This window comes from Sphaerodactylus townsendi, unplaced genomic scaffold (assembly GCF_021028975.2).
Source record: "Sphaerodactylus townsendi isolate TG3544 unplaced genomic scaffold, MPM_Stown_v2.3 scaffold_373, whole genome shotgun sequence".
Taxonomy (NCBI): domain Eukaryota; kingdom Metazoa; phylum Chordata; class Lepidosauria; order Squamata; family Sphaerodactylidae; genus Sphaerodactylus; species Sphaerodactylus townsendi.
In genome coordinates this window covers 1-13,605 of record NW_025950554.1, presented here as the reverse complement: position 1 = coordinate 13,605, position 13,605 = coordinate 1, and the positions used below count along the sequence as shown (strand labels likewise).

Genomic DNA, 13,605 nt, shown 5'->3' with positions numbered 1-13,605 from the left:
GGATAAGAGCACACAAAGGCTTTTATGAACATACCATGCCAACAATAGAAGCCACAGATAGCTCAGACAGCACCACCAGAAAAGATCATTTATACATACATATCTTCTAGTTCTGTTATTTCTTTCATTTATGAAGAAATTGGGATGCCAGTTCTTAGGTGATTTATGCTTTCTGCTTGTTTACACTTCCAAGCACAACATGTCAACATGGGCCTCCTAAGATTCCTTATTTCCAGACTCTCTGCTTCATCCTCACCTCGCAAATGTTCATACTAACACCATCCCAAGCTAGCCTAAATTTGGAATGCAGATACTCACAGATTCCCCGGACTGTCCTCCGGCGCCTGATATACCATCTGAGCCCTGCAAACGGAGAAAGGCACAGTAAGAACTCTCCCCTGGCACTTGGCAACATTTTCAACATGCACTTAGATTCAAAATACTCCTGAAATTGGGGGTTACTCAATTTATAATTGGGCTTCAAAACAAAATCACTGGAGACAACATCATCAATTCCTGGTGTTGAAGAAAGGGGGAGATACTCTTCCCTTCATGCAGTTTCCCTGATAAAAATCTCATCCACTCAAGGTGCTTTAGCGCCATAAGTGAAAAAAAACACTGGGGAGACCCATTTTTTTTCTCTGTGAGGTTGCAAGAAGCCTGGATGGGGCCTTTTCAATCAGGAAAAAAGCACAGGGGACAGAGGTAACCCTTCCTTTCTTTGTATGAGCCAGCGTGGTGTAGTACTTAAGAGAAGGTGAATTCTAATCTGGAGAACCGGGTTTGATTCCCCATCCCTCCACCTGAGTGGTGGAGGCTTATCTGGTGAACCAGCTGTGTTTCCACACTCCTACATTCCTGCTGGGTGACCTTGGGCCAATCACAGTTCTTTGGAACTCTCTCAGCCCCATCTACCTCACCTGGTGTCTGTTGTGGGGAGAGGAAGGGAAAGGAGCTTGTAAGCCATCTTGAGTCTTACAGGAGAGAAAGGCGGGGTATAAATACAAACTCCTCTTCCTCTTCTTCTATATCAGTGGTTCTCAACCTTCCTAATGCCGTGACCCTTTAATACAGTTACTCATGTTGTGGTGACCCCCAACCATAAAATTATTTGTGTCTCGGTTCCTAAGACCATTGGAAATATTTGTTTTCCAATGGTCTTAGGTGACCTCTTGTGAAAGGGTCATTCGATCCCCAAAGGGGTCGCGACCCACAGGTTGAGAACCGCTGTTCTGTATCATTCCACCGCTTCTGACGGCTGTGTTTTTTTAAAGCAAATATAGTTTGGTCTTTACTGAAGGAAAACTCCTGCAGAACCACATGGTATCTACAACCATTCAAGAGCACTGGTTGTGTAACCTTTACCCGAGTGGTAAAGACCACCATTCACTACCACTCCACTGAAAATTTCCCCCAACTTCTGAGTGGCTTAACACTGCCTGAATGTCTTTTCTAGAAGCTATGGGTCAGTGACTGTCAGCCTTTCCAGACCAGAGACCCTGCCCACCCACCAAGCATGTGACAAACAAAAAATGTCCAAGCCATTTGACAGGAAAAGGAGTACAGAATCTGGCTTCAAAGCTAGAACCATGGATAGCAGCCCAAGAGAGCCCCTGAACAGAAATTACAAGGCAGATGCAAGGAAGTGAACCACAGAGAGGAACAAGGTCATAGTTAGAATAAGAGCAGTGGAGGAATCCTCTCCACCAGTGTGTAATCTTGCTTTCTGTTCCTTGCAGCAACACTGCGAACAGAGACAGAAGGCAGCACGCTCTTGCTCTGCAATATGCACACTCCGTCCCAAAGAGCAGTAAAAAACACACAAAAAACAAATAGCTGCTTTGTAGAGACTTAGAACCCAACAGGCAAGGATATGCAACCCACCTGAGCGTACAGATCTATTGGGTTGAGGACAACTGCTATGGATAATAGTCAAATAAGCTATATATAAAGAGGAATAGTTTGCATTTTGTTTTTAAGCCCTCTTCATATGTATGCTGTAGTATTCCCCTCTCCAATTTCAACCACTGAGGATCCTTTCTGCACTGGACCATCCGTAAAGGATCCCCCGTCTACCATGGGATCCTTGAGGATTACGGAGGATTCTGGGCCATGCTCTAAGGCACACAGAACCAAAAGAGATGTAATGAAAATAATTTGTTGGTCTATGGATGATTCCGCACAGGCTAAATATAACGGGTTTGGGGTGTGTGTGTGAAAAAAACCTCCTAACACTGCTAACCCATTATATTTGGCTGAACCTGGTTAAATGAAAGTCGCTAAATTGGCAATTTCCCCCCTTCAACCCAGGTTTCAGTCACTTCCTCCTTGCCTATGCAAACTATGGCAAGCAGGAAGGGTTCTATTCCACCAGAACTTTCAGCCACCATAATGGGGGATTCCTTAAGTGGCTACCATTAGAATGTATTCTCTAAGGGATTCTTAGGTGGTGGGGATTCTCAGGTGGTGGGGATTCTCAGGTGGTGGGGATTCTCAGGAGCACAGTTCACAGGGAAACACAGTGTTTCCTGTGTGAACCTTGCCACCTCCTGATGCTGGGATCTGAGCGATCCCAAATGGCCCCAGCAACCACTGTACACACCGTGGCACAGGCATCACAGGTTCATGTAACCTGCTTGAGCTGCCTGGGCAGAATCCTATGAAACAGTATCTCATACTGAAATACTTAAAATGCCAGACCACCTCGACGTTTGTAATAGGGCAATGTACTCTGTAGATTAGGTTTCTATCAATTGCAACAAGAATGTGAACAGAATCTACTTGAATAAATTGAAATTTGACTTCTTGCAATTTATTTCTTGGGAGGACTGATTCACTGCACTCAATATCACACTTCTGTGAATTGACGCAACTCTGCTATATTAACCACATGCACCCAACAGGATCCAATCCACAAACTGCCATGAGTGGAAAACAGTCATGTAAAAGAAAAGAGGGAATCAAACCATCCATACCTAGCTTGGTTTTGCTGAGTGAAATGAGGCCACCTGGGTTGCTAATAGTGGTGTTGTTTTTCTGTTTTTAATGGAAATACGGTGTGATCTTTAAAAGCCATTTTTGATTAGGAAAGCAGAACAGGGCTCAAAAGTTACCCACTTCTCTTCCTGCATGGTCCAAATCTGAACAAAAGGAAAGCCGTCCAATATTTGAGGGTAGTCAGTAAAAATAAGATGGAAGGGATAAGTGTGGGGGCTGTGATCTTCTTAATGTCTGCTGGGGCCTCAACTAATTCAGAACATCAACCAGAGGCACAGTTCCAAGGGGGCAGGGGGCGCAACGTACTGGGCAAGCACCCCTGTGGGGGCGTGGTGGGGGCGTTCTGGGGCGTGGTGGGGGCATTCTGGGGGAGGGATGGGGCATTCCAGGGTGGGACGGGGGCGAACGGGGGCATGGCGGGGCAGAGGACACACCAGTGCACTGGGCGCTTTCCCCCCTTGCTATACCTCTGACATCAACAATGTCTGCTTTGGGAATCTCTCCATCATCAACCCATGTGAAAAAAGCACATGATCTACAGTTCACATAAGGCTTCCCTTGCCTTTCCACAGTGTAGAGGAAGATAGTGAGAATGAGTGACTGCGTAACCAGCTTACATACAATTTTAAAGATTTTTTAAAAAAGATTAGTTCTTCTCTTATTATGGTTCTGGCTGGTACAAATAAATTTAGAGCAATTCCAGTGTCTTTCTAGAAAATAATGCTCTTTTGCACATCCTCAGAAAAAGGAGCCCTGCAGATAATAGTCTAGCATGTACATAAGCAACACTAATCCTGTTTATCTCTTTCTACCAATGGATTCTTGTGATTAATGCTTACCTTAGCTCCATTCTCACCAGGAGCTCCAGGTGAGCCTGGCTTCCCTAATTCTCCCTGCAAGAGATAAAATGAGGAGTAAAGAGAGATGCTACCATGGATAAACAGCATTATGTGCTACTGTGAATAGCTGGGTTTACTTACTTTTTGCCCCTTCTCACCAGGAAGTCCCGGGAGTCCATCAAAGCCCCGGTCACCCTATAAGAAAGAAGCACGGCGCATTAGCACTAACAAAGTACATCTCAGCCAGAAGAATAAACTATACTCCAGAAGAAAAAAATAATCCCAAATCATATTTAATTTTCCTTTCTCTTACAGATATTCATTATTTTAAAAAACCTATTTTTGCGGCTTTGTATCAGGTGCCTTGACATTTTCTCTGCATATTTTTTGGGGGAAGATTGGGGGCTTCTGAAAGCAGTGCAGCATTCAGGAAGCCATGGTTTTGTTTTGTTTTCCATCAAGTCACAGCAGACTTAAGGTGACGCCTCATGGCGTTTCAAACCAAAGCAGATTCTGCATGGGCCAAAAACAGCAATGTTTTGGGGTTCTCCTGGAAAGTGTAGTTCCCACCAGGCTGCTTTCCCCACCAGGCTGCAAAAAGAAGCCGGCTGAATTCAGATAAGTGGGGGGCCATTTTGTCCCGGGTGCCACACACCCCCTACCACTGCTAGATGGACCCTGGATTAGCCTCATGTCCCTGTACAAAGTGCAAAAGCAAAGTTTCAATTTCATGTGGTTTGCATTATGTGAGGCAGAATTATCCCTGATGAATACTTGCAACACAAAAACAGAAAGTTACAGACCCTTTGCACAGTTCAACCAATAGCACACAGCTGTGTTACTGAAGAAAGCCTCACATTAGGAATCTCAGAATGTCCTCTCCCTCCCACATCAATGCCACCCCTGAATAATGATAAAGAGACCTTTGGTCCAGTTTCCCCCGGGAGCCCTCTGGCGCCATCAGCTCCTGAGCGACCCTGTTGAGAAAAGAACGGGAAAAGGTGAAAGGAAAGAGATGAGTGGCAGCATTATTCAGCCATGAAAGGGAGAGGGGGCAATGATGCTTACCCGCTTGCCAGTTTTCCCTGGGGGTCCAACTGGCCCAATTATCCCAGGGGGACCCTATGAAAAGAAAATAAATGGTTGGGAGATCTGAGTTGTTCCACACATGACTTCCCATCTCCCAGCTTTATCTCAATGACTGAGAAAATGGTGTCCCTTTGAAAATACAGTGATATTTACCATCCTCTGTGCATGCCGCCCTGAGCCCCACTATTGTGGCAGAAGGGCAAGGTAGACATTTCATAAATTTAATAAATAATAGATGCTGCACTGACCCAACGCAAGTATCTGAGAAATTAACACTGGCCCCGACTGGGAGGGGGATTTGGGTTTTGGTTGCTGACTGGCGCTATTCATTCACTGTATTTACAGGTCCACCTTTCTCACTGAGATGCAAGAGAGTAGAGCCTGAATGCTGTGGCTAGAAGAGCAGCAGTGGCGTAGTGGTTAAGAGCAGGTGTACTCTAATCTGGAGGAACGGGATTTGATTCCCCGCTCTGCCGCCTGAACTATGGAGGCTTATCTGGGGAATTCAGATTAGCCTGTGCACTCCAACACTCACCAGCTGGGTGACCTTGGGCTAGCCACTGTTCTGTGGAACTCTCTCAGCCCACCCGCCTTACAGGGTGTTTGTTGTGAGGGGGGAAGGGAAAGGAGTTTGTAAGCCCCTTTGAGTCTCCTTGCAGGAGAGAAAGGGGGGGATATAAATCCAACCCTTCTTCTTCTAGACTGGTTAGAGCCAGCTACCAGGAGCATGTGACCCTGTTATTACCACAATTACATTGACTACAGATCCATTCTAGGGCCCAATTAAAGGTGTTTGTTTTGACTGTTAAAGCCCAATATGGCTTAGGATTGGGGTATCTGAAGGACAGGTTTTCCCCCTATGTTCCTGCCTGAGAATTAAGATTGCAAGGAAAAGTCCTCTTCAGTGTCCCATCCATCAAGATAATAAAAAATGATATTTTTTAAAATATTTGATTACTGCGGCAAGACCAGAGATAGCGAAGCTTTGGAAATCTGAGAAAACACCTTCAATGAAAGATTGGGAGAAGAGGATCTCTGATATAATAGAAGCTGATGAATTGACTTGGAAATTAAGAGAAGACGAAGAGATCTTCAAAAGAAATTGGAATCTGTTATTTGAAGATTATTTAACAAATGTAGAATAAAGGGAATACAAAATATGTAAAAATAGAATAATAGAATTGAGGTTATTGTATTGTGTTAATAAGGTAAAGGATTAGAAAATAGTATAAATATGTTATACAAGAATCGACTAGGTAGTTTCTTACAGCTAAAGTTTCTCTCCTCCCCCCCACCCACCCCCCCGGGATTTGAGGAGGGTTTTCTTTTTTGTGTTTTTTCTTTTCTTTTTCTTCTTTAAAGGTAGTAATAATGTTGTATTTGTGAACAACAATAATATGGAATAATCATTGATGTAATTCTTAAATCATTTTATTCAAATAATTTTTTTAAAAAAGTTCATTTGATTTGCACGCAAGACAGGGTCTTTAAAGTGTCAGCCCCACAATTTTGGAACAACCTTTTCAGGGAAGTGGCCCCTTTGACTTTTGATTTTAGGAGGCAGTTGGTTTTATTTCAGATCAAAGGGGAGAAAAGGCCTCTGGTTCGGGGCACATAGAAACAGTAGAACATGTTCTTCTCCAGTCAGTTTTACAAAAATACACATATTAATTATATTTTTACCACTGCTGTACAGATTTCCAGGTCATAAAGAACAATTTTACATCTCCATGTTGCTTACAGCTGTGGCTTGAAAACAACAACAACAACAAGCTCCCTTGAGCTCTGTAAGGAAAAAGCTGGCTAAAAAATCTTTGGAAGGGAGGGAGGGAGGGAGGGAGGGAGGAAGGAAGGAAGGAAGGGAGGGAGGGGGGGAGGGAGGGAGGGAGGGAGGGAGGGAGGGAGGAATGGATAAAGTGGAATTGCAAGGAAAATGCAGGAAAGGCAAAATGAAAACTCCAATCAACTACAATCTTAGAAGGAGTCAGAAGAATGCTTCCACCCTGGCTATAAATGAGGTTTCAGAGCAGTTTGAAGTGCTGACATTCACCTATAAACTATCCACACTCTGGATAGAAGGAGAACCAATAAAGTACAACATCCATAAAAGAGATCCTGTTCTGGCTGCCTCTCTCTAATGAAGTGTCACAGGTGGCAAACAGGCAGATGGATTTCTCTAGCGTGGCCTCTGCCCTTTGCAGTTCCATTGCTCAGAGATTCTCAGCTGGCTAACTTGGCTCCCTTGAACTCTGAAGGCTGACCAAAATTTTGAGTTTAAAAGCCTGGCTGTTATCTTGAAGCTGACTTCCTGTGATTTGGGCTGGTGATTCCTTTTGTTGTTTTTGCTTTAGACAATTATTTTTTAAAAAATGATTGTACATATTTTATTGTGTTCCATTGTTGGGAAGGAGGGAAGGGAGTGGGATTGGCCATTAAGAGGGGCAAGAAAGTAATCAATCAAACAAACAAACAAACAAACAAACAGAAAAAGGCCTATTAGATTAAGATTGTTAAATGAATTTGTGAATTCCAATACAAGCCAGCAAATGGGAAATGATGAGAGAGGGAGGGAGACACAGTGTTAGAGGGAGACACAGAGGGGGACAGAGTGACCTTCTTGTCACTTGAATAGGATGTAGGTTTGAATTACACAGAGGCATGGAGATGGGGGGGGGGGGATGAAATCCCAGAGACTGTCACTTCCCCAACTCCATTGCAACAGGCAAAGAGTTCAGATCTTTATCTTCATCAACCAACCTGTGGTCCTGCGTCACCTGCATCTCCTTTCAATCCTGAATTCCCCGGCAGACCCTACAAAAATAATATGTAATACCTCTATAATTCTCCAGATCGAACACAGAACAATAGATGAATATTCCAAGAGGGAAAATAGTGATGCACTTCCAAATAAATGTTGGTCAGGGCCAAACCAGTTATGTTATATCTGAAACATATGTCAGCTAGAACAGGAACCAGATTGTTAGCTCTGCCCTCTCCCTGTTAGTATCAGTAAAATTAACCTTGTTTGCAAATATTACTGCTGAAGGGGCCCCGTGGCCCAAGGTAAAGGTCTGTGTTCAGACAGTCCCATGTTCAATCCCCAGTATCTCCAGTTAAAAAGATCAGGTGAGAAGTGATGTGAAAGACCTCCACCTGAGACCCCTAGACAGCTGCTGCCAGAGGAGATAATCCTGATTGGACAGATCAATATAAAGCAGCTTTCAGTGACATCATAATGCTGCACATTTCCCTGGTCCACATTACTAGAGGCCTTGCACAAACCATTGTGATGTCAATTGAAATAAACTGTTTTAGAGAGGGAGTTGTTTCCTGCAGTGATAAAATTTCTACAACCAGTTTGGCCCCCAAGATGCAGAACAGATGAAACCGAGCAGGTACAGACTATTGTAAACGCTCTTGCTTAAGCCCTAGAAGAGGGAGAAACCTTGTCCCATATTCCCCCAAGATTTGTTTTTGTAATGCTCAGAAAAAGCAAATTCCCTAACTTATGGTTGCAGTCCTTCCTGGGAGTAAACCTCATTCTATTAAGAGTAGAATTCAAGTCCATTCAGTTTAAGAATCTGCTTAGATCTGCTTAGGACTGCTCTTAGCCATCATTACACACACACACCTTACAGATACCAGAATTAGCTGGTCACATACTAAAAATACTTTATGCCACAATTTACTACAACAGTAAGTAACTACTTACCAGCGGCCCCGGTCGGCCTGTGAGACCCATAGCACCAGGTGGACCCTTCATAGCCAGCTAAAGAGAGAAACACACGAAGATGAAACCCCAGGAAAGAGTTTAATGTAAACAAAAGGGGTTGTGTGTGGAGGAAGCAAGCAGGGCCAGACCTACATTCTTGGCTGGGTGGGTGGAATACAAATTGGTGAACCCTATATACTATACACATTTTTTCTTTATAATCAACAACTTTTTTACATGATAGAATAAATTGCATTGACCTCTATGAACTGTTAAGGAATAATTATACTGTTACATTATTTTATTTCTCTATAATGTTTGAATATTCTCTCAAACGGCCACCCCACCCCACCACTGCACGCATAAAAACCCAACAAGGAGAAAGGTTTTCAGCTTAGACTTTTCTTGGACATTTTTATTAAAAAATACGGCACACATAATTTTGACATGGTAAACACCAAACACACCTCACCCTTCTTTGCAGCCTGATAAAAGCTTCATTGGGTTATTATGCTGCTAGAAGCTAAAATGACTAAACTGAAGCTTGTGTACTTTAGCCACTGAAAAAGGCTCACTGGAAAAGATAATATGCTAAGAAACATTGAAGAGAGTAGGAAAAGAGGAAGACCCACCAAGAGATGGATTGAGTCAATAAAGGAAGCCATGACCTTCAGTTTGCATTACCTGTGCAAGGTTATTAACCAGAGGATGTTTTGGAAGTTCACTGATTCATAAGTCAGAAGTTAGATATTTGAAGGGGTGTCATGTTGGTGAGGGAGCAAATTTATTTTCTGCTGCTCCAGAGACTAGGACCAGGAGTAATGGGTTCAAGGTGAAAGAAGAGAATCCACCTAAATATCAGGAAAAACATCCTGACAGTAAGGGCTGTTCAACAGTGGAATGAACTACCTCGGAGTGTGGAGGAGTCTCCTTCTTTGGAAGTATTTAAAAGGAGGCTGGATGGCCATCTGACAGGAGTACTTTCATAGTGGGTTCCTGTGTTGCAGGGGGTTGGACTTGATGGCCCTTGGGGTCTCGTCCAACTCTATGGTTCTATGACTTGATGGAATATAATTTCTTGCCCCCTCTCCCAAGGTGTAAAATCAGGCTCTTTGAAAGAGGCTAAGCCTATCTGATGAGTTGGGAGGTCTACTAGTAACCTGTGGCAAAACCAAGCATAACACAACTCCGTTTGAAAACGGCAGGAGAAAGGCAAGATATGAGTGCATTTGACTCCAGGCTGCCCAGATTTTGAAGCACCTCAGCAGAGCACAAGGCGAGGAAGAAGGGTGCATCAGGCATTCTACACCAGTTCCCAAACTCTTCTCTCCCTGGGAGTATGTGGAATGTGCCCTATGCACTCCCCAAGAAGTCTCCCATGCCCAAAGGCTACCATGGCTGCTCTCAGCACAAGGTCCTTGAAAGGGCAGGGGGGAGGGGCACAGGGAGAGACAAGGAATTGGAAGGTACTGCAGGAGGGAGAGTACAGGGTGCCTCAGATGGAGGAAGGGGGGGGGATTAGTGAGTTCACTGAACACAACCTGGCTGGGGGTCTCTGTCTCCCACTGCACTGAACTTGACATCGTTGAACATGTCCTTGGGACCATTTACTCCCCCTTCTCTTTGGCCCTTTTCGCACACATGGTTTGTTCTGGATTAAATATTTGTGGTCGTCACGGTTTCTGCCTGTTTGCACATACTAGCTCTGGAATGAGGTTCGACCCCTACTCTGTCGCCCAATCGAGGCATCGCCTCACATTTTTCCTGTCGCTCGATGCTTCTGCAACTTTTTCAGATAAAACAATTTCCCTCCACATTTCTGCCCCTATGTGCGAAACGTCAAGCTACCGAGCAGGTTTTAGGAATCACGCCCCCACGGTGATGCAATTTCTCCCAGCCAATCAGGAGGAGCAAGGAATTTGCCAGTTGTGCACACAGATTTTACTGTTCCGTTTCCGTCTCACTCGCCTCCCACCTCTCCTTATGCTTGGTCAGGCATTGCATTGTCTCGCTGCAGCAAGGTCTCGAGAAAACGAGATCTCTGTGCAATGGTGCCATGAGACTGTGAGATAACACTTAATTGGTAGCTCATTGGCTGCGTTATGTCTGCGCCCAGGGAGATCAAATGGATGGGCCGAACAGCTCAGCTGCCAACTCAGACAAAGCTCTTGGGAGGGGTGTGTCATGGCCGAACGACGAGACGAGGGATCTGATTGCAGTATGGGGGGGAGGAGGAAGTACAGCACTCCCTAAAGTCCAGCTACAGAAATTTAGATGTTTTTGAGAAGGTGGCGGCGGAGATGCGCCTCGGGGGGCACAAGAGAACTGCCCTTGAGTGTAGGACAAAAGCAAACACTTTAAAACGTCACTTCAAAAGAGTTAATCAGCCCAACAAGACTTCCGGTAATGGTCCTCGGACTATGCCTTACTTTGAAGAGCTGGAGCAGATATTGGGGGGGGGGGGAGGACAGAAGCGTTAACCCACCACACCAGCTCAGAGCAACAGAATGTGTAGTGGGCCCTTCTGCCGATGCTGTGTCGAGGGACAGCGCCTCGGCACACTCAACGCAAGACATCTCGAGGTAACGTCAGCCAATGGGAAGATTGGCGTGTTGTCATCTCGTGGCCACGTCACAGCGTGACAACGTGATGACGGGGCCAAACGTCACAAACGACACGCCCAGGAATGACCAAGCAGCCAATCAGAACTCTCGTTTGCATTGCATTCCGCGGCAATGCAAACTATCGGGGTTTCTAGATTCAGATGCGATTCCAGAGCAACCGGACGAAGTGCGAATTATGTCGAGCGATGAACCGGCAACGGGAACCGGCAACGGGATGTCAATGTGCGTTGCAGTAATTCCAGAGCAAACCTTGTGTGCGAAAAGGGCCTTTGTTTGCCATACTTTCACCTAACAGTTACAGCTTCTGTCTTAGTAAACTTCTCCCTTCCCCCTAGCAGCTGCCTCATTGGCAATGTGCACATTGCAGAATGAGCCATCTCTTCCATGCAGTCGAGCCTTCCCCACCTCCTAGCAGCAGTCTTTTGGAGAAGAAGAAGATGGGACAGGCACACTCAGAGGTGTAGCTTCAAGGGGACAGGGGGTGCACGGCGCACCAGGCACGCGCCCCTATGGGCATTCCGGGGGCGTGGCGGGGCCGTTCCTGGGCAGGACAGGGGTGGAGGACGCCCCAGTGCACCAGGCGCTTCCCCCCCCTTGCTATACCTCTGGGCACACTGCAGAAAGACCCACCTCTTTCATGCAGTTGAGCCTCCCCCACCTCCTAGCAGCAGTCTAATCAGGAGGACGGAGCATGCATACTGCAGAACAAACCACCTCTGCTGGGCAATTGAGCCTCCTCCACCACTGAGCAGAAGCCTAATGGGGAAAACCAGCTGTGCACTCTGCACAGCAAGACATCACTTCTGTGCAACTAGCCCTCCACTACCTTAGCAGCAGCCTAATCAGGGGAATGGGGTACACACACCGCAGAACGAGCCATCTCTTCCATTCAACTGAGCCACCCCTGCCTCCTAGCAGCTGTCTAATCAGGAGAATGGGGCTCGCACACTGCAGAACCAGCGATCTCTGCAGGGCAGTTGAGCCTCCTCCACCTCCTAGCAGGGAAATCAGTCTAATCAGGGAAGCCAGCTATACATGCTGCAGAGCGAGCCATCTCTTCCACGCAATTGACTCTATCCCACTTCCTAGCAGCAGCCTAATCGAGGGAACGGGGTGTGCACGCCATAGCACAACCCATCTCTACTGTTTAGTTGAGCCTCATCAACCTCCTACCAGCCGTCTCATCAGGAGAATGGGGCATACACAGTGCACAACAAGCTATCTCAGTGGGCAAATTGAGCCTCCTCCACCTCTTCGCAGCATAATCAGGGAAAACAGCCGTGCATGCAGCCGAGTGAGCCATCTCTTCTGTGAAATTGAGCCTCCCCCACTTCCTAACCATAGCTAATTGGGGGAACAGGTGTGCATGCTACAGAACGAACCATCTCTTCCAGGCAATTCAGTCTCCCCCATCTCCTGCTGCCGTCCTTTCAGCCCGCCCCCTGGGGAACCTGCCCCCCTTTGCCCACTAGATCTTGCCCTGCAAGCATTGTGGGGTGGGGAGAAGCTGTTCTAGAGATCTGAAACAGAGGTTGATTCCACACTTCAAATGTATGACGGGTTGAAGTAGTTATGAAGGAACCCATTTTCCTTTTCCCCATTTACTGTGCAGGCAGCGATTGGAGTCCACAGAAACAATCCGGGTTGCTTTCATGCCTTCGCATGGAGACGCTTCTCTCTTTTTTTCAATTTCCTGCAACACATGTGTAGCTGCGCACATTGATGTGTGTGTAGCATACATAAATAAACCCAGGCAGCCATGCCAATCGTCCCACAATGTTGCATCTGCACGGCATAGCTGTGCAGATGCAACATGCAAAATAAAGAAAAACAGGACTCCCTGCGACGCCAAGGCAATGGCAGGCAGATTTTCCCTGACTGTGGACGGTGCGAGGGAAGGGAGGGAAATAAAGTGCCTCCTACCTGGCCATTCACGCAGGAGCGGTTCCAACCTGGGATTTTGAAAAGGATTGTTGGTTTACCGATTTTCGAAAATCCCAGGTTGAGGGAAACAAAATGGAGCAGACTCGTTTTGGCGATGGGACCTATGTGAAGTCCCTGTCCCCTAGCCAAACGGTTTGTATTGCGTCCTACACTCGTTATACTTGCCCTATGTGGAATCCACCACAGATCAGATAAGTGAACAGAAACGAGAGTTTCTGCAAAATTACACAAGATTTTAGTTTCTCCGCCTTTGCTGTGATTAGTGGGGTGTCCTGGTTAAAGCATCACACTAAGGCAGTGGTGGCGAACCTTTGGCACTCCAGATGTTACGGACTACAATTCCCATCAGCCCCTGCCAGCATGGCCAATTGGCTGGCGGGGGCTGATGGGAATTGTAGTC

At 46.0% G+C, this 13,605-nt stretch overlaps 1 protein-coding gene across 1 annotated transcript; it reads right to left on the bottom strand.

Moving 5' to 3' along the window:
* Window positions 1–318: 318 nt before the first annotated feature.
* Window positions 319–8,726, bottom strand: LOC125425388 (collagen alpha-1(XI) chain-like; the record flags this gene model as incomplete). The annotated part of the gene is made up of 7 exons (XM_048483001.1): window positions 8,638–8,726; window positions 7,683–7,736; window positions 4,905–4,958; window positions 4,760–4,813; window positions 3,978–4,031; window positions 3,837–3,890; window positions 319–363 (listed from the first exon to the last, which is right to left on the bottom strand). Coding segments are annotated over exons 1-7 (366 nt in total), but the record flags the coding sequence as incomplete, so codon positions are not given.
* Between the last annotated feature and the right edge of the window lie 4,879 nt (window positions 8,727–13,605).